General features: G+C 35.3%; 3 protein-coding genes across 5 annotated transcripts; 1 reads left to right on the top strand and 2 right to left on the bottom strand.

Annotated features, from left to right (window-relative positions):
• Positions 1-4,377: 4,377 nt before the first annotated feature.
• On the top strand, positions 4,378-7,655 carry LOC111376857 (cellulose synthase-like protein E6). The gene is made up of 8 exons (XM_022999863.1): positions 4,378-4,710; positions 4,905-5,223; positions 5,309-5,449; positions 5,536-5,667; positions 5,793-6,005; positions 6,185-6,409; positions 6,529-6,876; positions 6,995-7,655. Exons 1-8 carry the CDS (start codon positions 4,439-4,441, stop codon positions 7,538-7,540), a joined length of 2,196 nt encoding a protein of 731 aa, XP_022855631.1. The 5' UTR covers positions 4,378-4,438; the 3' UTR covers positions 7,541-7,655.
• Positions 7,656-7,967: 312 nt separating this feature from the next.
• Positions 7,968-10,378, bottom strand: LOC111376858 (probable L-type lectin-domain containing receptor kinase S.7). Its single transcript, XM_022999864.1, has one exon. The coding sequence runs from the start codon at positions 10,131-10,133 to the stop codon at positions 8,115-8,117; it is 2,019 nt and encodes a 672-aa protein (XP_022855632.1). The 5' UTR covers positions 10,134-10,378; the 3' UTR covers positions 7,968-8,114.
• A 2,056-nt stretch (positions 10,379-12,434) lies between these two features.
• Positions 12,435-23,185, bottom strand: LOC111376856. 3 transcript variants are annotated; one of them, XM_022999859.1, is made up of 10 exons: positions 22,850-23,185; positions 20,086-22,178; positions 18,587-19,423; positions 16,361-17,699; positions 15,444-15,790; positions 15,173-15,364; positions 14,685-14,842; positions 14,016-14,107; positions 13,806-13,962; positions 12,435-12,680 (listed from the first exon to the last, which is right to left on the bottom strand). In XM_022999859.1, the coding sequence occupies exons 1-9, from the start codon at positions 23,022-23,024 to the stop codon at positions 13,850-13,852; spliced, it is 5,346 nt and encodes a 1,781-aa protein (XP_022855627.1). In that variant the 5' UTR covers positions 23,025-23,185; the 3' UTR covers positions 12,435-12,680; positions 13,806-13,849. The 3 variants fall into 3 exon arrangements, with proteins under 3 accessions (XP_022855627.1, XP_022855628.1, XP_022855630.1); XM_022999860.1 differs by having other exon boundaries at positions 13,806-13,937; XM_022999862.1 differs by having other exon boundaries at positions 20,086-22,079.
• Positions 23,186-24,789: the final 1,604 nt, after the last annotated feature.

Below are 24,789 nucleotides of genomic sequence, written 5' to 3'. Positions count from 1 at the left end.
TCAGAGAAGATTGGATCTTGAAGTGAAGGGTCTCAGCTAGAAAACCACTTCGGCATATTCACTTGGGTCATGTCATGGGCGTTGTTATAATATGCTGATCTACTCCTATTGGCCTGAGGGTCTCGAATAAAATGCCACGTGGTTCGGCAGAAGTGGGCTATGGACCTCAGTGAATCGGTCAAGTGTGTCAATACGTCACAATAATGATTCAAAAATTTCAATCAAGTGATAAACCATAGAAATCACCAAAATTTTCCAATCCCGAAGAGGGTTTTCTACGGCAGTAAATTCTCATGAACAGTCAAAATTTTTGAGCAGCTTCGCCAATCTTTCAAAAGTTAAAACCCCAGCAAGAATCTCTCGAAACCCACACAACTTGCCCCCAAGAACAATCAAGACTCTGCGACTCCAAAAAGCCTCGAAGAAAATCACCTCACGGTAAAAAAGAAGGATAAAAAATATAAATTCTTTTTCGAGAAATTCAAAACCGCCATTTGGTTGAATCAAAGAAGAAACAGAGAAGTGTTCGTAAAGAAAAGATTTTGAAAGTTCAAAAACAAATGTTTCGTTTTATATTGTCTAAACTTTAAAGACGAAATCTTTATCGCACGAGCATATAAGAAGAGAAGGAGAGACAAACGGTACGTTACTCCATTTGAATAATTGGGCTTGCTGGTGATTGATGAGAAAGAAAAAACAAAAATTAGTTCTTGGCATGACCCTCTACCATGTACAAATGGGGTTTTCGTTTGATAATTATAAATAATTTTATAGGGAAATATTATTGAATTTCATGTAATATTTGCTTTTGAATGTAACATTTACGATGATACTTGCACGAATTTAACATGACACAATAATCAAATTTCCAATTTATATAAATTAATACCCAACAATTACTTAACACTAATTAAACAAGCTCACGGCAATCCTAGAGCATGTTTGGAAGTGATTTTGAAAATTGATTTTTTGACCATTAGGAAAAAAGTGGGGTCCACTTGTAAGAGAAGAAGTTAAATATGACGATTGGAATAGTGAAATAACGGTCAAAAAATCAATTTTTTTGGTGAAAAAATTGGGCCCAAACAGGCTCCTAATTTCAATTTACAAAATGTGACTGTTTCTACAAAATTAATTCATAATATTACAACTACACTTGCACAAGTTAAGCAAGCCCACATTTCAAATACCAAAAAACCACCATCAAAAGTTCAAAACTACACACATTTGTGAGTTGCGTATCATGGCAATAATTTGAAACTGGTATAGAAAAAATACACTAGGGATGTGGTGAGAGAAATTTTCGGTGGAAGAAGAAGAAAGAATATTCATTTTTCCTCCTTCTTATTAATTGTTTTAGGTAGGAAAATGTAAATATATCATTTTGAAAGTTTCAAAACAACAAATCCTTTGTACAACATCTGGTTGGTTTGTCTTTTTTTTCTTTTTTCTTTTTTGCCATTATCCGATAGACTGTTGTCAAGTGTCATCTGTATTAATTCTGACAACCATTTTCTGTACATATAGCAAATTTCATTTTAAAGATGGTCAAATGTTTGACTTTTAGTCAACTAATGAATTTTTATTTTTTCAAAATCGTCCAAAGCTTTCTAATTCTAAAGTATGTTTTTGAAAGGTTTGAGATGTATTTATTATAATTTAAAGGTTTAGGATCTATCTGCACTTATTTGAAAGATTGGGGACTCCAGTCCATTTTTTCAATAAATTTGATTGCACCGAAATCCCATTAAATTAGAAAACGTTATCTTGAAAAAAGAACTTTCATTTGTGCGCCTAGCCCTCCATTATTTTATTCAAGATATTAGGTTACTTATCAACAAGGATACATATCATACACATCTTGATCTTTACATTTTTTTTTTTTTTTAATATTGTCTTTTGAGACCATAAACATCTTAAATTAATACATCTTAAGTTAATAAAATCAATGATCATAAACTATAGAAATCTTGAAATAATAAATACAAAATTTAACATACAAACAGTAAAATTGACCCGAGTTGATGCTTACACTACTAATTCTAAGCATCAATCTAACTGTTTATTAATTGAATTGATATTTTAAATATGATGTATATATCTTCATTCAAGACATACGGTCATTTAAATACACTTCATGAAAAGAGGAGTACCCACAGTGGGTCCTAGTGGGTCGTGTGACCCACCAACTTCCAGAAATTGATTTTTTTTTTTTTTTTTTGGTCTTCAGTCCTCTTTAGCACGACCCAGAAGAAGACTTCGGTGCCCAAATGGAAAAATCGAAACCCATCCCTAGTTCCCTTCCCTTAGAAAATCAAAACCCATTCTTCTTCTTCTTATGTTGATAAACACTCTTCCACCGACATAGCATACTATAAATGTGTTTATTTGTGCGTATTGTGTATGTATTTAAAAAAAAAGTCACATAGTGAATCCGCCCGTGATTGGTAATATCACAATTCAGGAACTGAGTTGGGCAACTATTTTTGGATAGTCAACACATATGTATTGAATTATTTGGCTGTCGTTCAAAGAAAAGTGTATTGCATTGTGTATGTAATTATCATGTAAAAATAAAGTAAGAGAACTGAGAGTGGAAAGAGAGGGTAAAGGATGAAACAAAGAGAGGAGAGAGAGAGTTGTAAGTGAATAAACTAGAAAGTCATAGAAGTTAGTATGCCACCGTGTATTTTATTGGAATGAGAATTTCATTTGGCCTTTGGGGGAATAAAATAATAAAATATTGGATTTTGGTCTTTGATGATCAAAGTTGTGTAACTTCATTTCATTTCATAAAATTTTATTTTTTATGTCTAAATTCAATAGTGATGATTTAGAATAGTCGGATGAAGATGTTTTGGTTATCCATATATATCGATAATATTTTTTTCGAACATTTTATTTTATTTTTCAAGCATCGTATTAAACCATTCTATTATATATCGAACGTTTTTTATTTTTATTTTTTTACAACATTTTTGCAATTTTGATTGTGTCAGGGACGGATGTAGATTTGGACTACAAGTCGGACTAATACGTAACAAACTGGGCTAACATATAAAAAAATTAAATGTACACATAATTTATTTTTACTTATTTTTATTTATTTATATATTTTTTCCCCCTAAAAACTATTAAGTGAGCTGGGGAAGGGACTGGGCTACAGCCCAGCCCAATCTCCTATATTCGAGATTGTGCCCCACTAATTCAAAATTTCTGTGTCCGCCACTATTCATGAATACTAGATCGGTACTCAAAGCATGTTTGATTGGCATTTTTGTCAAAATGCATTTTTTCTCTATTCTTTTCAACAGTACATTCTTCAATAAAATAATATTATACGTAAATCTAAAACTTTTCATTTTTTTTAATTATACATTCTCTATCAAAACACTATTTCAAAATACATTATTTCTTAGAAAATGGGGCTAAAACATGCTCTTATATTGTAGAGTTGAATATCATTACTATCAATAAAAAGTATAGATTTCATACTTAATCTCAATGCCCTAATTATTTTAACAATTTCACCATAATATATATTTCAGTGTGGGTGAATATATATCTCTATCTAAATCTTTTATAGTCATTTTATGATAATACGACGATCGTATTAAAGAAAAATGGATCTTATTTGGATATCCTATCCCATAATAGCCCACAGCTTTCATCTGGATATGAATTAATCAAAAAGTCGAGTTAATTGTTCCAATGGTCACTGAACTTAAATTTATGTCTTTGATTGGTTACTGAAATTTGAAATGTCGAGTTTTGATCACTGAATTTAGGTCCATGTCTTCAATTGCTCACTAAAGTTTAAGATGTCGAGTTTTGACCACTGAACTTTGGAATATGTTGTACGTTACTCACTAGCATAATCGTTGAACTTTGAAAAATATCGAGTTTACAGTGAATAATGTACATCATTTTTCAAAGTTCGATAAGTAATGTACAACACTTTTCAAAATTTAGTAGTCAAAACTCGACGTTTTAAAATTCAGTGAACAATTGAAGACATGGGACTAATCAAATACATGGACCTAAGTTCAGTGACTATTAGAACAATTAACTCCAAAAAGTCACACATTCATAATTACATACTTCTAGAATCTGTGTCTTGTGAATTTTTATCCATTATTTTATGTTATTGGAGCATGCGGTAATTGCGTTCAGATTCAATCAATAATGCAATGAGTGAAAGAAGTTTCGGAAGAAAATTCAATGTTCAATATGCTCTCACGTCATCTACTTTGGAGTTATTAGAGGCGGTTCAAAGAAAAACGTTCACCGAAACAGCACGCCATTTGACCAAATTAGAATTATAATATTAATTAGTTGACACTGTTCAAAGGCAGACAGCTACATATAGTGTGTGTGTGTGTGTGTTTTGTTTCAAAGCGAAGATAGAGAGAGACAGATACAGGGAGAATTAGAGAAGATGACTGCAAATGGGTATCTGCCTTTGTTTGAGACAAAACCAGCAAAAGGGCGAAATGCTCTTAAGCTATTTTCTTTAACAATACTTTTGAGTATATTTCTGATATGGTTATACAGATTAATGTATATACCAAGAAAGGGAGAGGCCGGTAGATATGCCTGGATTGGGATGTTTATTTCCGAGGTTTTTTTCGGTTTATATTGGATCATGACTCAGACAGTTCGTTGGAATGTTGTTCATCGATATCCCTTCAAGGACAGACTCTCTTACAGGTATGTATATTTAAGGTTAAACTTCTGTGTCAGCTGTCTGAGTTTCTTGTGAACCTATGCAAAACAAGACTGAACTCGACTACTAGTTACATTAAAACCATGTTTATTTCCGAGGTTAAACTTCTTTCTGTTACCCTTTTTTTTTTAAAGAGAATTTCCTTATATGTGTCTTGGAAATGTTCTCCATCTTGCAGATACGAAGACGAATTGCCGGGGGTCGACATTTTTGTTTGCACTGCAGATCCTATATTGGAGCCTCCATCAATGGTAATGAACACGGTCTTGTCAGTAATGGCTTATAATTATCCACCCGAAAAGCTGAGTGTTTACCTCTCAGACGACGGGTGTTCAGAGCTAACATTCTATGCTCTATTGGAGGCCTCTAAGTTCTCAAAATATTGGATACCTTTCTGCAAGAAATTTGCAGTCGAACCATCGTCGCCCGAAGCCTATTTCAATCTCAATATTGATTTACAGGATCCGGTCTTTGCACTAGAATGGGGGACTATTAAGGTAACAAATCACATTATTCCTATATTGGTGATTGCTAATTTGAGATGACTTTCTTATTGAAATTTGTTCTTAATTCTCTTTTCAGAAACTATATGAAGATATGAAAACTCGAATCGTTTCAGCCGTTGAAAAGGGTCGCCTTTCAGATGAAATAAAGGGTCAACATAGAGGGTTCTCAGAATGGAACTCTAAGGTCACAAATAAGGATCATCAATCTATTGTTCAGGTAATCTCTACATTAGTTTTCAATTGTTCTTTATTAATACTTGCACTGTCAAAGATATGTATTTGACTTATAATTATGCTCTTCAGATTTTAATCGAAGGATGGAACTCGAACGCGGTTGATATTGATGGAAATCCATTGCCAACACTCATATATGTATCCCGCCAAAAGAAACCACAATATGCACATAATTTTAAGGCTGGAGCTTTGAATGCATTGGTAATCTTCTATTTACAAAACAAATTTTGTTCATTTCACAAATTTAACATCAAATGGCCTTAGCTCTTTGAGTTAAGTTCATGTAAACTATAAGAGAAGGGTGAATAATCACTTGTATTGTGCAGATACGCGTGTCGTCAGAAATAAGTAACGCACCAATCATCCTCAACGTGGACTGTGATATGTACTCAAATGATCGAGATGCAATACGGAACGCCTTATGTTTCTTCATGGATGAGAAGCAAGGGCAACAAATATCCTATGTTCAATATCCGCAGAGCTATGAGAATATTACAAACAATGATCTTTATTCAAATGCAGGATTGGTATCTTTCAAGGTATGTCGTTTAATCACACTCAGATTCCTTTTCCTCTCTTTCTTGGTGTTTGAATATTGGAGTTTCTTTTCCTAGTTTAAACAAGATTTGAAAAATATGACAAAATCACGGAGATCATTGAAATGTTTCCACATCTATAATATTTGGTGGACTGAAATTTTCCAATCTGTCTTATGAAGATTGAGCTTGCTGGGTTCGATGGTTATGGCACTATGCCATATATTGGCACTGGATGTTTCCACCGGAGGGATATTCTTTGTGGAAGGAAGTACTTTGAAAATTGTAAGGTTGAATGGAATGTCGTGAAAGATAAAATAAAGGGAAGAACAATCAAAGAATTGGAGGAAGCCAGTAAACTTGTTGCAAATTGTAGCTATGAAAATGGCTCTCAATGGGGAAAAGAGGTTTGGTTTTCTCACATTAATTAACTTTGAATTACTTTTAAACACAACCAAACATGCTGACGATCTAATTCTAGACACAAAAGTATTGTACTAGCATCATGGCTTTTGTAAATGTGCAGATGGGATTAGTGTATGGATGTTTGGCGGAGGATATGGTAACAGGCTTAGCAATCCAATGTAGGGGATGGAAACCTGTTTATTACCATCCCGCAAAAAGGGCATTCCGGGGTGTTGCTCCGACAACCTTAGATCAACATCTTGTACAGTTTTCGAGATGGACCCAAGGCATGTTTCAGATTTTCCTTTCCAAGTACTGTCCTTTAATATATGGACATGGGAAGATCAAATTTGGTGCCCAACTAGGATATTGTATGTACTTATTATGGGCTCCGGTTTCACTACCCACAATATATTATGTGATCATTCCTGCTCTTTGCCTACTCCATGGCGTGCCACTGTTCCCGAAGGTATGTGCTTTGATCTCCCTGCGTTTGCATGTTGGTTTAAAAATTGACACGAAAGGATCCTCGAAAAAACTTAGGTAAGGCCGAAAATCCTCTAACGTATCTCATGTATATATGTCAGGTATTTGGACTATGGTTCCTACCATTTGCATATGCGTTTGTTGCAAAAACCGCTTACAGCTTAATAGAGGACCTGATTTCAGGCAACACGTTAAAGGGGTGGTGGAATTCTCAAAGAATGTGGGTGATTAGGCGGACGACAGCACATTTCTTCGGCTTCATTGACACAGTTTTCAGGCAATTAGGCTTATCTGAAACGGGATTTGTAGTTACTGACAAGGTGGTGGATGATGATGTTCTAAAGAGATATGAGCAAGAAATCATGGAATTTGGAAACTCATCTATAATGTTTACAATTATTTCAACACTTGCATTGTTGAATCTTTTCAGCTTAAGTTGGGGAATCAAGATTCTAGCTTTTGGTACAGCATTTGTGGAATTGGAAAATTTAATCCCACAAATTATTATTTGTGGATTAATTGTTATGGTGAATATACCAGTTTATGAAGCTCTATTCTTTCGAAGGGACAAAGGATGTATGCCATCTTCAGTTACATTCAAGTCTATTGTCATAGCATCAGTGGCAGTTCTTTTGCCTATTTACTAGAGTAGGAATTCTGTTAGTGTTTTGAAGTTTTCTTAAAATGTAGCTCGATTTAATGAACTTGCACTGTCTTGATGTGGTTAAGCAATTGAATTAATAAAGTCAAGCTTTTAACTGAGGAGGAGTCTTTCAAGTATCGGCAGCATTCCCTTTAGAAAAGTTTCTGCTACTGGTAGACAGTTGCTTAGAAAGGCCGGTAGAAGCAACGTTTCGTGACAAGGCCATGTTGTTCAGTTGAAAGCTCAAGCCAAGAAGGTACCTAGAACCTTAAAGTTGTGAAATCTGCATATTCAGAATCGGGTTACTTGATGTATACATTTTATTTCTATGTAAAAATGGAGGGTCAAAAAAAAAATCAGTGTGATTAATGATCTATATATCACCAATCCTGATTATTCCCCATAAACTCAAATACCCAAAATTTGTGAAGTATAATGCAGGCTAATGCAAATTTGAAATGTTCAATGAAACGGCATTGAACTCCAGCCAGTTAACATTCATAGTCGTTGGATAATCAAAACCACCTAACAAAAAATAAAAGAAAATAATAGCCAGCTTCTGATCCCAGAATTTAACTTCAATAAACTTTGATTTCAAACTGAGAACTAGGAGAGCTGCTTTCTTCACAATCTGAAATGATTTCGTCAATACTCAATGGCAAGCTGTTCGAGAAAATAAGACTCGGTTTTACCTTCGGCACAACCACAGGATCAGCTTCATTGTTGAGAATCTGAAAAACTCTCCTCATTGAAGGCCTTTCACTACTATTGGGATTGGCGCAACTTAGACCTATAAGCAGCAGCCTTTTCATTTCTTCCTCTTTGAACTCACCATTCATTCTTTGATCTGCTGCTTCAAGTAATTTTCCTTCAGAATACTTTCTCCAAACCCAATCCACCAAGTTCACTGGTTTTTGGCTTTCGTCTTCTCTCTCTATAGGCCTTCGTCCACAAGCCAGTTCAAGTATAACTACACCATAGCTGAAAACATCAGTTTTCTCTGTTGCTGCCCCATATTGAAGGTATTCTGGAGCAAGATATCCCATAGTTCCCGCAGTAAGAGTCGAAACCGGGCTTGTCCCATGGTCCATAAGCCTCGCCAGTCCAAAATCACCTAATCTTGCATTGTAATTCCCATCCAGCATAACATTACTAGTCTTTATGTCTCTGTGAATCACTTGCTGCTCACATTCTTGATGTAGATAAGTGAGAACAGATGCTAATCCCACTGCACTATTGTACCTATATGTCCATTTCAGAGGATTACCATTTTCAGATTCCTGGTATAGTACCTTATCAAGACTCCCACTGGGCATAAAGTCGTAAACAAGAAGCAATTCACCCTTTTCAACACACCAACCTTGGAGCTGGACTAAGTTTTTGTGCCTCAACGAAGCTATAATTGATAATTCTGAGAGGAATTCGGTTTTTCCTTCGTGGGTATGTTTCGATCTTTTCACAGCAGAAATAGTTCCTAAATCCATGAAAAAGGCTTTAAACACCGTGCCAAAGGCTCCATGGCCTAAAATCCTGCTAGAATGAAATCCTCTTGTGGCTGATTTGAGTTCTTTGTAACTAAACTGCCTTGGCCCTGTCACCATCTCTGCTTTGATAGTTCTCTCCGATTTAATACCCTTCCATTTCTTGATAGAAATCCAACCAAATCCCACAAGAACAGTGCAAAAGAAGGCTGGAAAACCAATTCCAAGACCCAAACCAATCCTCTTATGATGCCTATTACCAGAATCAGAAACTGTAATTGGTGGCCTAAGTGGCACAGAACTCTCAGAAACATTGTAAGGATGAATTTTTGGCCTTATGGGGCGAAATCCCAGAGTTCGAAAATTCCAATTCTGAATGAAATGTAGTTCTGTACTCCCTTCAGTAGAAGCAGAAAATCCCACATACATAAACTCCTTAAGGTAATCAGAAAGGTCTACGCCAACTCTCAAGAGAGGCTCCTCAGGCTTAAAACTTGAATAGCTCAAGAAAATTTCCAACTTTTTCTTCTCATTCTCGTAATCAATCCACGCAGTAATCAGATTTCCACCCTTCAAATTCACACCCTGAATCATCGAATTGGCAGTCTTGATTGAATTAAGGCTGTTTATATCCAATCCCACATGATTCTCATCAGGATCATTGAAGAGCAAATCCTGTCTTGTATCAAATTCAATTGCAATAAACCTTTCCTTGGTTAACTGTGATGAGTTCACAAGGCCCAAGTACCCTCCCGGGCTTCCCAATGTCTGGTTATTAGGAGAAAGAAAAAAGGTCAAACCGTCTCCAAACGATGATGGATTGACATTATCAATGGAAAAAGAAAACCTTGTGGAGAAAGAAGCAGTTATATTTGTCTCTGGATCAAAGAATGCAACTGGATAGTTGTAGATTACAGAACCAGAGCTTGAAGAAGGGACCTCGAGTTCTCTAGTTAGCCCAACTACGCCATTTCGAATATAAGAATCGCCAAGAAGAGTAATGTTTCTGAGAGTGAAGAATGGAAAATCAAGATTAACGTTCTCTGGTAACACATAATCCGGGTGGAATGAAAGGCTGATGAAAATCAAGAGAACAAGAGGCTTTCTTGGATGCATGGTGATATTATGATTCTTTTGAGAAATAATCTGAAGATTTCTTAGAAGAAATTCTTGAGTTCATAAAGAAGAAAAAGAGTATAAACAGTTTTTTTGGTGGGGTGAAGGTGGTGGGAATCTTGGATGGGAATCTGGGGTTTAAACGTTTAAATGCATTAGTCGGTTCTTTGAAGAACAAAAACAATTGGGAAAAAAGATGAGACCTTTGCTATAGGCTTTGCAACGGTAAAATAGGTGTGCAGGAAGCTGATTTGGAGGAGAATATTTTTTGTCGTGGGGGCAGGGGCGGGGCTGGTGGGGCAGGGAGGGGGTTAGGTGTGTGAAACGACACCGTATTGTCATTTATTTTTATTTGTGTAGACCTGTTTTGGCTATTTTTTTATCATTCAATTTTTAACCACATTTTTCAATAAAATAATATTACACGTAAATCAACAAAAATTCTTATTTTTTAATTGCACACTCTCCAAATAATTACTATTTCGAAACACATTTTTTGACAAAATCTCATTTGAATAGAGCCAAACAAGGGCATGTTTGGAGTATTTTCGACTGGGAAATGGAAGGGAAAATGTTAAGCTTCCTTTCAGATGTTACTTTCAAGAAATTAGTGGTCGATACATGAATAGTATTGTATGTGTATTTATAAAAAAAAAATATGATTAAAATTGACATTTATTTTTGAAAAGTAGACTTTAATATGAAAAAAATGAAACCTGAATGACCAATCAATATGAGGCCCAGTTCAATTCTAATTTTTATCAAAATATATTTTTCTCTCTTTTCTTCTAAATCACACATTTTTCATTAAAATAATGTTATACGTAAATCAAAAACTCTTCTTTATTTTTTATTTTTATCCATCAATCTACTATTCTAAAATTTATTTTTCCTAAAACACCCCTCTTATTATGTTTCGGTGAGAAATCCTTATATTGGATCCATATTTATTGGATAGCGACTTTGGGAGGCTCATCAAATTCAAAACAAGCCGTTGTATGGTCAAAGATTGGACCTTGTCAGATTCAACTCATGATAATGTTTAAAACAAGGCTGCTGCATTTATTTTTGAGCTCTCTACCCTTAACTCTTAGTCCTTCAATTAGGTTAGGTTTGAGAGCTCATAACATTTAGCTATGCATTTATTTCTGCTTTTTTCCTTTTTCTCTTTTTTTTTTTTCCTAATCCTGGCCTTTTTCTTTTCTCCCAAAAAATATATTGGTCCACCCTACTACCCCAACTAGCCAACTAGGCCATCTCGATCACACATGTCAAGAGGGTTTTTCGATAATTTAAACACACATTGAAAATATTATATTGTAAAAACAATCTAATAAACAATTATCGTGATCATTAGTATCAACATTCTACATATACTCATTAACCACGATTGTTACATTGTTTTACAAACCTGTCTTGGTATCTACATAAAAGTGGTAAATAAAATAATAATTTTAACCCTTGTCTGAACTCCACTATAATTAAATTTTTGAGAAAAATGTCTTTACAAATCGTGATTTTTTTCCCTTAAAAATGTGTGGTGAAAAAAGAATGAAAATTTTGGATTTACATGTAATATTATTTTATTAGAAAATACGTGGTTGAAAAAAATAGGGAGAAAAACATATTATCAAATCAATAGAGCCAGTATACAACATTATCTATCATCTAATTAAGCTTAGGGAAAAAGATTCGCTTTAAGAATAGAACAAAACCCTTATTTTTCCACCTTAAATCCTCGTTCACTACATAGTATTATTGTACAAAACGAGATTTCAACCACTATTCCCCTTTTAGTGTTATCCCCTAATCCTGGCCTTTTTCTTTTCTCCCAAAAAATATATTGGTCCACCCTACTACCCCAACTAGCCAACTAGGCCATCTCGATCACACATGTCAAGAGGGTTTTTCGATAATTTAAACACATATTGAAAATATTATATTATAAGAACAATCTAATAAACAATTATCGTGATCATTGGTATCAACATTCTACATGTACTCATTAACCACGATTGTTACATTGTTTTACAAACCTGTCTTGGTATCTACATAAAAGTGGTAAATAAAATAATAATTTTAACCCTTGTCTGAACTCCACTATAATTAAATTTTTGAGAAAAATGTCCTTACAAATGGTGATTTTTTCCTTAAAAATGTGTGGTTAAAAAAGAATAAGAATTTTAGATTTACATGTAATATTATTTTATTAGAAAATACGTGTTTGATAAAAATAAGGAGAAAAACATATTATCGAATTAATAGAGCCAGTATGGAACATTATCTATCATCTAATTAAGCTTAGGGAAAAAGATTTTCTTTAAGAATAGAACAAAACCATTATTTTCCACCTTAAATCCTCGTTCACTACATAGTATTATTGTACAAAACGAGATTTCAACCACTATTCCCCTTTTAGTGTTATCCAGTGTCATCCCTCCCCGTCGCTTGTCCAAGGCTGCATACGGCAATATATACATCCCTCCATCCACGAGGCTTCACTCATCCTTCTGATTAACCCTTCCAGATAGCTATCTGCCATTTCATCTGTGAATCGGTTATGAAAGAGAAAACATTGTTAGGAACAAAAACTAACGGCACTATCGTATGCAGAAAACAAAAACACTATATTGGCTGAAAAAAGAAAGAATGAGATTTCGATTTTTAATTAAACCAATCAATTGAAAGAGGACTGAGGCATCAATTAATATCCAACATGAAATGAAGCTCTAACAGCATATTCAGCTGAAAGTAATATGTGACTGATTTTTTTGAGAAAGACGTTACTCAGTTCCCTATGTCAGGGGGACCAAGTGCAGAAGTTTGTGCTCTGACTTACATCGATACGACTTTTAAAAAAAAAAAAAAAATTAGGATACACGTTAAAAAATTAATATAACGAAAAATTAAAACAGAATCAAAATAATATAAACAAAATACTAAAACATTTTATCTTAATCCTTAATTGTCCAAACCTCATTTCCTTTAACATCATCAACATCAACTTCTTTATTATCATTAAAAATAATACTCTTCAACTCTGACATATTCATCTAATGATATAGCAATCTCAAGCAATCAAATACCTTCAAGAGTATCAAATGAGCTTTCGAGAATCTCCCACATTTTGGATTCTCCTTTTAAATAGAGATATATTTTTCTCGATAAACTAAATGTATATTTCTAATAAATATTATAACATTCAATAAGTTATTAAAATAGATATCCAATATGCATCAGATACTTATCGAAAATAATTAAAAATACGTATTGAAAATTTAAAAAAAATATAAATATATATAAAATAAGTAAAAAATATGTATCCGGTACTTATAAAAAGGCATCGGAAAGTATCCAAACTTGGACACGTATCGCATACGCGTTCATAATGAGTTTACAAGTATCCGTGCTTCTTAGACCATAATGAAGTACAGGGAGGAGAACAAATTGAAGCTACTGAATTTACAGTAGAAGTCAGAGAAGAGAATAAGTAATGCTGATGAATTTACAATAAAAGTACAAGGAAGAGAACATGTGAAGCTAATGAATTTTCCAATGAATTGCTAGAAATATTTCACTAACTTATCCTACTATCACCTATTCTCGTTTTGTCATTTTGTTCACCCACTTAAATAAAACAAATATGAAAATAAAGAGCATGGTAAGAAAGACCTTGTGCTGTTGAAGAAGTCCTAACCCAAATCACTGAACGAAGCTCAAGTCAGAGACAACAGCGACAGACAGCAACTCAATCTATCTGTGTTGTTGTCACTTAAATTTGTTGAAGCTTCCGAGGAAGGAGAACTGCAAAAATGATGCAAAATACGGACTTCAGCGACCAAATGATAATTCAGCAAAATTCTATTGCTTTCTAGCAACTACCTTCATCCATGCTGCAAAAGCTTCCATGGGGAAATATGACATCAGGGTCCATTTCTTGTTGCAAGGACAAAACTAAAGCCACAGAGCTTTTACTGCAGAAAGAATGCATAACATTCAGAAGTTTCAATTTTCTGAAAATGTTGATTGTGTATAGAACAAGCTCAAAGTCATTCTAAGCTTCTTCACAAACCAAAAGAAAAGATGAATTACATTCCTATACAAGAGGAGAAGGCATAGATGAAACATTATTACAGAAAATGCGAGGTAAACACACAATATTATCTGTCTGAGCAGTCCCAATTACACAAAACTTTTGAAAAAATTATTACCCTCCATTTAGGAAGAATTTATAAATGGTTTAATATATAAATAGATAAGAATAAGTGGTGGATTAATTGATAGTACTTGTGAATCCATTGGAATGTGTGGTTGAAAATGAAGTTTGACCATCTATATATGATTTATAAACAATTTATGCCCCTGTTTGTTTCCCATTATTTGGTCATTAAAATGAAAAATATGACTGGTATCCATCATATCAAGCCACCATATTTGAATTTCTATATCTTGTGTGGGGCTCGTAACGGTTATATTTTTCATTCTCATTCTTACATTAATGGGAAACAAACGGGGGGTATAAGTTTGCCAAACAGAGGCTTAGTTTTTCACCTGGCCCAAGATGGCATTAATTTTCGAGAGGGTAAGTCATCTTCTTCTTCATCTTCATCCTCAGAGCACTGATATGGAGAAATCTCGTATGATTTCTCAAGACAGCTTTGGACAAACAAGTCATCACTTTTGCATGAGTTATGCACGACATCCATTGCCTAGGAAAGAATGTAAAATGGAAATGTCAGTATGGAAACTAGAAATAGAACTTTTTTTAAGTACCTTGATGAAAGTGGTTTTGACCCTAAAAAAGTGCTAGAGTTGAATTACTTTATTGGGAAACTAAAGATTTTACAGAAGTAGAAAGAAATTGAACTACTAAATACAATCTTTTAGACATCCCTGTAGACTGGACACCACATATCCTTTTCAACTCATCTTTCTATTTGTTCCACTATTTACGTGCTGTTTTCAAGAAAAGGCTCAATCAAAGAATATATGACAGACAACAAGAAATTGTATTAGACATAAATTGAAGCGTCTTACACCTTTTTAGTTTCACAAGAAGCGCCACTTTCTTCAAAATTAAAGGTAGTCTGCTGGACACCATCCATTGCAATTTCAGTTGGTACAGGTTTAGTCTCTGTTTTTTTCAGAGCAACATCATCTCCAGCTTTTTCCCGGGTTTGTTGCCTTCTGGAATCATTGTTAGAATCCTTATTGCTGTTCACTTGTTCATGCTAGAACATAACGAGATAAGTGAGGTCATGGCGAGAGGAAGCAAAAGGGGATCAGGTTTACTAGTAATATAGAACTTACTTTGAAACGCTGCTTTTCTTTCTTTGCTTTCTCAGCACACACTTGTTCATCTTGTTCTCTATGCTGTCTTTGTTTAACTTCAACTCGCATTCTTTTTTTCTCCTTCTGCTTCCTCTCCTCTTCCTCTCTCAGCCTTTTCTTTGCTAGCATATCAGCATCTTTTGTCTTTCTTTCCTCTTCTTTTTTTTTCTTGTCCAACTCCTTTTGTCTCATATTTTCTTTCTCCATCTTTGCTCGCTCGAGTTTCAGTGTTTCTTTTCTTGCCTTGCGTTCATTATCTCTTTTTTCTTCCAGACGTTTTGCGGCCTCTGCAGCTTCTAGAGCCTTCACCTTGATATCTCTCTTTCCTGAAACACAAAGTTCGAAACTATATATGAAATAGATAAATAAACAAAACCAAAAAATATCCGTAATTCTCAACTATACAGAACTGGAAACTTTATCCAACACCACAAAGAAGGAAAGGTGATAAAGAGCAGCCACCATTTTATGTAATACCCCAAACCATAATATAGTAATATGTAATTTAGTCGTATAATATAATAATTAATCCCTATTATTTTATCCATAAAATGATAAAAATATTTTTCATTAGGTAAGATAATACGAGCTTTATACTCTCTTAGAGAAAAAAACACAAGCTGGAGAAGAAAGAGAGATGCCAGGGAGTCAAAGACATGCTAATACTAGTAATAAATGTACAAAAAAGGAGGTAATAAATGAAAAGCATAATATAAGGCAAAAGTGCATATTTATAAAATGGAGAATACTTCAAAATGAGCAAGGTTCTTCCTGTCGAACCAGTGAACAAATGCAATTGATAAGTTTACTGCATCAAGTTGTTTAAGAACAAATAAAATTCCTAAGAAAAGATAAACAAATATAAAGCACCAAGCAAGGGAAAGAAGAAAAACAACCTGCACATACTGCAGCTGCTTTTTTTTGTTGTACCAGCGGGATAAATGAAGAGACATTTGAAACAATGTTATTCCTCTTGGACTCTTTCAATGAAAGCTTCTGCTCTTGTCTCACACTGGTTCTGCGTGGTAAATTAGGTTTGTTGACACTTCTTTTAAATGATTCCTTGTCCTTCTTGACTTTATTTGCTCCTATGGATAAGGTCTGGTTTTTCTTTGCCTCACTGTTATTTTTTAATAGACTTTCAGAATTTCGTTTGACCTTATTTCGAGTCCCAGTGAAGCTAGTTTTTGTGTTAAAAAAATCCACACTATCTCTGCTCAGAGACATCTCATCTGCAGAAACCAATGCAGGAGGATTTAGACGTGAATTTGTAAAATCTTTGAGTGGTTCTCTCTGGGCATAATGACTAGAGTCCAACGAATCAATCTCTTCTTGGACTTCATCTGCCTCCTCATCAAAAGTTTTATTCTCTTCACTTATACTGAAATCCTCCTCAATTGGGAAGCATGTTAGCTCCGGATTTGAACTCAAACGCTTCTCTGAATTTCCAGAGTGTGCCGACAATCTTTCCCATAGCTTCCCAACAGGAGATGCATAATGATTTCCTGAATTCCAATCAAATCGAGCGCTAGAATATGGTAGACAATTAGAATATGGCGTACCATTAGATCCATTCACAGCACTGTCAGCAAATCCAAGCTGTTCGTCAACATTTATATTCAAATGTGAATTGCCCAACCGCTCAAGAAAACCATTTGGTACAGATTGAAATAAATCTTGGGTTCCCTGAAACTTGAAACAAGATGAGAAATGGGATAAAGGTGTAACTGTGCTAGCAGATTTGCAAATCTGTGCTAGAACACTGGCACGTTCAATTGCAGTCCTAGAAAGGTTCAGTTTGTCAAAGTCAATTCCATCACCAGCAATTTTCACTTTACCATTATCTTCTTGTGCATCTACAACGAATCCCTCCATCACAGGCATAATTTGATCGCCATCAACAAAGTTCAGATCTTTATCATTAGGTGAAGGAACTGAGCATTGTGAAAGTAGCCTGTCCTCGTCCTGATGGGATTTTCCTTCAGGAAGGGTTTTCTCAAAACAAGCCAAATTTGCAGGATTTGGCAGATCAAAATTGCTATAAAGAGGTAACAAGTGTTGGCTACTTTGTTCATCACCTGGAAATGGAGTTCTTATTTCCTTAGCCAACCATCCTCTTGTGTCTCCAGCATCAGCTTCTGTTGAACTCAAGACAAAGGATGCCCCTAACTGTTTGTGATTGATAGGAAAGGAGGACTCTCTATGTTTATTCTCCTTTTCGAAATAAAATGTGCCCTGCATAGACATTGACATGAATGGATCTCCTGCATCAGAAAAGCTAAAAGAACTACCTGTGAAAACAGGATATCCAAGGAAAATTTGTTTCTAGAGACATCGGATTTTCTATTAACAAACTTGACTTCAGTTACATGACAGAAGATGGGTAAGGAGGAACACTAGATAACATCTCACAGTTTCATTTCCACGTTAATAAAAAAAACACTCAGTCCAAACATGGATATAAGAATCTACAACCTCGCCAATCAACTAATTAATCAAACAGGCAGCTTGCAGCTGAGGATGTTTAGTTAAAATAATGCTTTACTATTTGGGTCAGATTCCCTATTTCCCCATCTTTGTGTAAAATAAGAGGCAATACTAAGCTATTTATATACTTCCATTAAAGTTCTACACAGCTGAAGAGAATATTCCAGGTATAATTATGGTTACAAGTTACATTCTCTGAAACATATGCAATCTGATTTCATTTATTTGTCCAGACATTGAGTAAATATTTCAGATAGTTCACTATCATAGATGAGAAAGAATACAAAGCCCCAGTTTGGTTTTGCTAAAAATTAGATTTTTAGTAGATTTTGACGGTAGATGATGAAATATATGGTTAAAAAGTTGATAAAAGTTGTGGGTCTATAAAACATGTAGAAAATAAGTTTTCAAAAGTGAGGGCAAAACATAGGCAAAATAATTATTTGGAAAATGTCTTCTTGCTTTGATCGCAAACATGTCGAGCAACCTACCAAAGGAAAGCATTGCCTTCCAGCCGAATATAACAATAGGTGACATGGACAATCAGGCTTAATCCCTTGCCCTGATGCAGGATATATCTATCTAAATAGATAATAAAAATCCTGGAATAATAAGAATAATGATAGAATATATACCATGACATTTTGAGACTTGGGTGCTGACTCAATGACTTCCAACAAATTCCCGTCTTCGTTTAATGCATCCACCAAGATGGCATTGCCTTTGGTTTCAGTGTTCTTCAAACAAGAAGTAGTAGGGTCCAGTTCAATGCAGTAAGGATTTCGCACCCTAAAACTTGGGGAAGTGGTAAAACTATTAGCTTGCTTATCTTCGATCTTTCTCCTCTTAATATGTGGCCATGAATTCTCTTCGCCAGGCCTGAATCTTCTTTCAGGTGGTGAGTGCTTCTTAGTGATTTGAGGATCACTTGCACTTGAAATATTGAGAATTTCACCTTCATGATGCAAAGACACAGCTGAATTACATGTTAATAAGCCATTTTCTCCTTCAGGCAGACTCCTATCCACGTCTCTCATGTCACTGGACAAATTGTGTTCATATTTACTAGGAACTTCAATGTCCGGGAATGAGAAAATTTGCATCTCCCGAAGAGGAAGTTGCCTTTTTTCATCAAGGACAATGCAGGTTAAATCTGACGTTCCATCGTTCTCTCCTTGAGTTGGACTCCTGTCAAAGTCTCTCCTGTCACAAGACATATTGTCCACATGATTGCTAGAAACTTTATTATCCAGGCATGGGGTAATTTGAGTCTCATGAAGAGGAAGTTTCTTTCCTTCGTCAATGATAATGCAGGTTGAATATGCAGTTCCAACTTTCTCGATCAAGCAATCTTTGGACTCTCCACTTTCCTGATTGGTCGAATTTGATAAAAAAGATGGCCGAACATTTTGGCTTTTAGAGGCATAGTGTCCAGATGCACCCTTATCTTTGCCTTCGTAATTATATGCACCCTGTCAAACCAGTTAGAGAGTTCAACACTGAATTGATGTAGCTCATATACCAATGGACATTTTTCCAGTAGACAGGAATTTATTAAAAAGGTAATAAGGCACTAAATGGTGGTGCACGAGTAGAAAGGAATGCTATCAACATACGGTCCGTCATACTTATTAATAATTGTCCACGTGCATGTTTATGTAGAGTAATTCACTTGCCCCTAAGTTTTGAGCTAAATGTGAAATTGCTTTGGAAGGAGAAAGGCATATCCATGCACACATAATTTTTAATTAAAGGCGTACAGATTTCATACTGGATTAAAAGAACGAAAATCAATCACTATGAGTGTCAGGGGATACTACAGAGGCCTTGCATTAAAAGTCTTTCTGAAAATTTTGCATAACAACAATTAACCATATTGATCAAGGCTTTCATCCAAACAAATTTCAAGAAAGATAAATAAGTGTTACACGGCAGTTGGAATTCTTTTCAGTGCAAAGAAATATTGGACAATAATTAACCAAAAAATTGATCTACAAACAGGCTAGCTAACTTATTCATACCAATGTGAACGTGTATAACTACAAGTTACATTACGTCGACGAGTAAAAAACACACATGCATGAACTATAAAGGATAAGAACTAACTTAAGCAAAAGAGAAGCTTAGAACTTACATCTTCAATGTGCATATCTGATGAGGACTCGTGCCCTTGATTCAAATGAAGTTCCATCTGATGGATCTCCATATCAGGTACCGCATTTGACAAGAAAACATCTGCCTTCTGTAACATTCGAGAGTTTGCAATTTGCACCGCAACCCCAAGGCTATTTTCAAAACTCATTAACATAGGATGCTCACTCACTACCGATCTATCTTTCTCCATCTGTATCTCGAATTGCTCATTGACTTCGGATTCTAAAGAACCCCTCCAATCTTCCTTTCCTTTCTTTGAGACCTGTGACGTTTCTAATGACTTCTTATGAGTAGATAATTGATTGATATTACTGGAAAATTCTTTATCTAGTGAGAGTTCACTCTCTGACGAAGAACAGCACATATTTTCTGGTAAGTTATCAAGTTTTATCTTTCTGGATGTAGAAGTGGAGGTTTCATTCGAGTAATGTTCTTCCATGTTATCAAAATCTAGTTGCTTTGGTTTCACAACCATAAAACAATCAGAGGGAGCCCGTGCAGTGAGACACTCCAACTCTCTTCTTCGCTTGGCGTCAATAGGACTGGAAGTTACAGACTGTTCTCCAACAAGATCCTGTGAAACAAAGTCATTAGCCACAACATTTCCCTGCAAGGTAACAACATCATGGGTTTCACCACAATGCAGGACTATTTGACCGCTGGAAGCATTATGATGTTTGTAGTCTGTGTCCCCCCGGCTGGAACTATTACAACTATTGACAGGTTCTGTTATGCCTTTGTCACCCGAACTAATTTCAGACATAGACACTCCACCAACCAACCCAACAGAAGGTTTGACAAACCCCAAAATCTCATTAGAAACGTTAAGATGTTCCATTGATGAGCCAACTGACAGAGCAAGCATACCGCAGTCGGCCTTGGCAGAGTGAGGAGGTAAATCCTGATCAGCACCTATACCAGGATTCTGTTGGCCAGATCTGCTGAATCTTGTGATCCTACTGCAGAAAAGATTACCACTCTTTTCCTTGTGCCTTCGGCCATCTTCTGACATTGATTCTTGGGCCCTGCAACTTCCTGTGTGGCCATCAGAAGAACTAATAGCTACAACTGACCCATTAACATAGTCTGTTTGTAACTTAATTATAGGATCTACTATGGTACCATCTTTCTTATAAGCATCAATGGAAGAGAAATTTGTTTTTGAAAAATCATTAACACAGCTTTGATGTCTACCAGAGCTCATGGGCCTAGCATGTGCACCAGTGTTAGAATCAATGCGTTTTTCCTTGTTTTGACAATCTCTTTTATCAAGTTCCATTCCTCCACAACCTTGACAACTGCTAGCAAATGGTTCGGCCAATTTTGAGAACTCATCAACATGGTCATCCTGCACAGAAACACGCACAGACCTTGATCTCCTTTTCCTTGCTATGGTATCATCACAGGAACTACCTGCTTCAGCATCAGCAGTAGAATCACTGGCAAAAGTCGGGACTTCATGAGAACTCCTAGATCTGGTAGTTCTATCTGTGAAAACATTCATCCCCTTTTCCTTGCTGTGACAATTATCTTGATCCAAATTCCAGTCCCCACAACTTTGACGAAAGATATTGCAGGGTTCAGACAATTTTGGAGGCTCCCTGACTTGGTCATTCTGCTTCGAATCAGAAATAGATAATCTAATGCTGCTAGGAGGAACATCACTGCCATTCTCATGACTTAAGCAATTCTTAGCTTGTACCTTCGCACTGCTACGATTCTCAAGAGCCTTTTGTCTAGACTTTGACCTCTGAAATCTAGCTAGCGATTGATCTGGTGCATTATAAACATTTAAGATCCTTTCAACTGTCTCATCCACAGGCGAGGTATGGGTAACGTCTAGCTCACAAAGCCCATTAGGGGCACACTGCACACAATTCTCATTGCTAACAGCTGCAACCATTGTCGCATCTTGTGCCTTAAAACCTTTTTCCATGAAAAGTCCATCAGAAATCTCTCCATGATTTCCTGTGACTGCGTTATTGTAGAGGGAGAAACGATCAGTAGAGAAAACAGCAGTAGGTCGGGGATGTGGAAGTAGAAGTTCAGAAATTAGCTCTTCTTTGTTCAGCTCTGCAATAGCGGAAATATTAGACAATTATATATTGCTGATACTTACAGATTATGCAAAGTACTCAGATAAATTCTCAATACACTGCAAACTTGTTAATGAGAACAAACAAAAAGCACAACCACAGCGTTTGTATTGCAAAAATAATACAAAACAAATAAAAAATTGCTCTAATTCTATAAAATTTGAGGGCAAAACTATTTAGTTTATTTAAAAACAGTAAGCAATTAATGGTCAAGAATTAATTTCAGATTGGTATCTTCTTTGCAAGCAAGTGCGTAGGGGTTAGATGTTATGCGGCAGAATTTTTTATCCGGAAGTATTAATCAACTTTCCACTGTTGCATTGCTCTTATAGGCATAACTTGCACTCGGAGGGCATAAACGGCAAGGTAATTGTCATTTCCCAAAATAATACAGGTTTATATAACATCACCATAATTAGAAATTTTAAAAAAAAATTATAATCTTCAACGGTTCCTTGGGCTTGATTTGACGCACGGTAGGTCCTTTCAACTTCTAAACCATAAAATGGCTCAAATAATTTGTAAAAAAAAAGTTAAAATTACAAAATCCCCGAATTTAGTAAAATTTAAAGCGAATTTACTTAGTAAAGTTTAAAGCTAATGAAGTAAATCCTAGGGCTAACAAATATGAAATTAATTTGGGGACACCTTTGGGATCTGACAACTGGGTAGGGTTCCAAAGCCAAGAAGGGGGGGTAATTCCTTCAATGAGGAGTTTAGAAGCAAGGTGCTGGTTATATAATTCCGTTCGCTGCTTGACTTGTTCGATAATCCCATTTTTCCGCTCGAAGATCTGCACCAACAGCTTCTCCACAGTCGTCATTTCTTCTTCTTCACACCGCCCTACACCTCATACAATAATCCATACACCGATATACTCGAGAGAAACAAAATAGAGAGAGAAAGTGCATACGAGTGTATGTGACCGTTGGGTGAACGATGATGAGCGCGGATGGGGATTTCAAATTTTTGGGAAAAAGACGCTGATTGATGGAGAAATGAATTGAAAGTAGCATTACAGGCTGAACTATGGACCCGGAAATGTGAATCGGATCGGATGTCGGCCTGCTCTTTCTTGGACTGAATTTCAAAGCCTGGATTGGGCTGTCTGCCAATAATTAGGCTCCATTTCCATAGATATGGTCCATTATGATTAAGGCCCTGTCTACTTTCTTTTGTAAGAGAACGTTTTCTATCTAATCTTAAAAATATTTAGGAATAATTACTTATAAGTAAATAGTAAGTATTAAAATAAGTCTTTATTTAGTTCCCATTATCTAAAATTCATTTTTCTCTGGAACTCATTTTTAATCACATATTTCATGGGGATCCGTAACTTTATCAACTTTTCAATCCACATTTCATCCACTTTTATCAAAATCTACTAAAAATCAACTTTTTAGCTTAACCAAATAGGGACTAAATAAATTAGGTATGAAGTAAAATTAAAAATAGGTAAGTTATTAACTTTGACAATAAATGACTAATATTTTATTTAAAATTATTAAAAAAAAGTGAAAAAAAATAATAATAATCAGCTAATAAGCCAAATTGGTCTGACCTTAAAAGGGTTTGTGTTGACTTTCCTTCGTCTTTCATTGTCAATATTGAAAATAAAATAACTTTAAAAAAATAATAGTTTTCATATAATCAACTTTAACAAAAGCACTTAACAAGAAAGATATATTTATTTATATATTATCGTAGACCATTTCAACCTAGGTTTTGAGTGGGACTAACAGCGAGCCATGCAGCGAATTTGTCGTCTGAGCTATTGCCACTCGTCAATAGATCTTGAACTGACTCATCATAAGTGAGTGGAAAAAGCAATTTCAGTTAAAAAAATGTCAAGCCGAGAGCAGCTTGTCCCACCAATTCGCAAGCTTGTGGAAGCAAGTTGAGTCGATTTTGAGAGTGAATTAATCAAATGGTCGCTGAACTTTGTAAAAAGTTTCCACAAGATCGTTGAATTTTAAAAATCACCTAATTTATCACTAAACTTTACAAAATGTTTCACACGGGTCACTAAAGTTAGTGATCCCTGAGAAACCTTTTGCAAAATTCAGTGACTTCGTGTAAACATTTCGCATAGTTCAGTGATGAATGTGGTGATTTTTAAAGTTCGGTGATCTCGTGAAAACTTCTTGCCAAGTTCAATGATCATTAGGGTAATTCGCTACGATTTTGATAAGCAAACATACTCGTCTTTGACCCGCATTCACTTCTAAAAGTCAGTATGGAGTCGTACAATGTGGAGCACCTTCTCCATAAATGGACAGCCTTTTCAAAGTCAATTGGACCCGTCTCCTGAAATTCTTAATCGACAAAATTGTACCGAATTCCTGAATTTATAAACAATGTAACATTTTAGGTCCTCGACATTTTTTTTAACATTTAAATCTTCAACCTTTTAACCATGTAATACTTGAGCCTTCCAATAAACGATTTTCAGCATATATCCATTCTCCCACCCCGATAACATAGGTTATTGTCTTATTAGAACTTATCATTGTGCTATTTTTCATATAAACACTTAGTTCAACTATTTGTTCCTCTGTGATCGAGCCAGTATTGTTTCGTGATATGGC

Source organism: Olea europaea, unplaced genomic scaffold (assembly GCF_002742605.1).
Source record: "Olea europaea var. sylvestris unplaced genomic scaffold, O_europaea_v1 scaffold1569, whole genome shotgun sequence".
Classification (NCBI taxonomy): Eukaryota; Viridiplantae; Streptophyta; class Magnoliopsida; order Lamiales; family Oleaceae; genus Olea; species Olea europaea.
The sequence above is the reverse complement of the archived record's forward strand: the minus strand, read 5'-3'. Positions and strand labels throughout refer to the sequence as shown.

Coding starts and splice junctions, on each gene's coding strand:
- LOC111376857 (XM_022999863.1), top strand. CDS start 4,439: ATGACTGCAAATGGGTATCTGCCTTTGTTTGAGACAAAACCAGCAAAA. Junction 5,224..5,308: donor TAGAATGGGGGACTATTAAG/GTAACAAATCAC, acceptor TTCTCTTTTCAG/AAACTATATGAAGATATGAA. Junction 6,410..6,528: donor GCTCTCAATGGGGAAAAGAG/GTTTGGTTTTCT, acceptor GTAAATGTGCAG/ATGGGATTAGTGTATGGATG.
- LOC111376858 (XM_022999864.1), bottom strand. CDS start 10,133: ATGCATCCAAGAAAGCCTCTTGTTCTCTTGATTTTCATCAGCCTTTCA.
- LOC111376856 (XM_022999859.1), bottom strand. CDS start 23,024: ATGACGACTGTGGAGAAGCTGTTGGTGCAGATCTTCGAGCGGAAAAAT. Junction 17,700..18,586: donor CCAAGTCTCAAAATGTCATG/GTATATATTCTA, acceptor ATGTCTATGCAG/GGCACATTTTATTTCGAAAA. Junction 14,108..14,684: donor TTAATGCCATCTTGGGCCAG/GTGAAAAACTAA, acceptor TTCTTTCTGCAG/TAAAAGCTCTGTGGCTTTAG.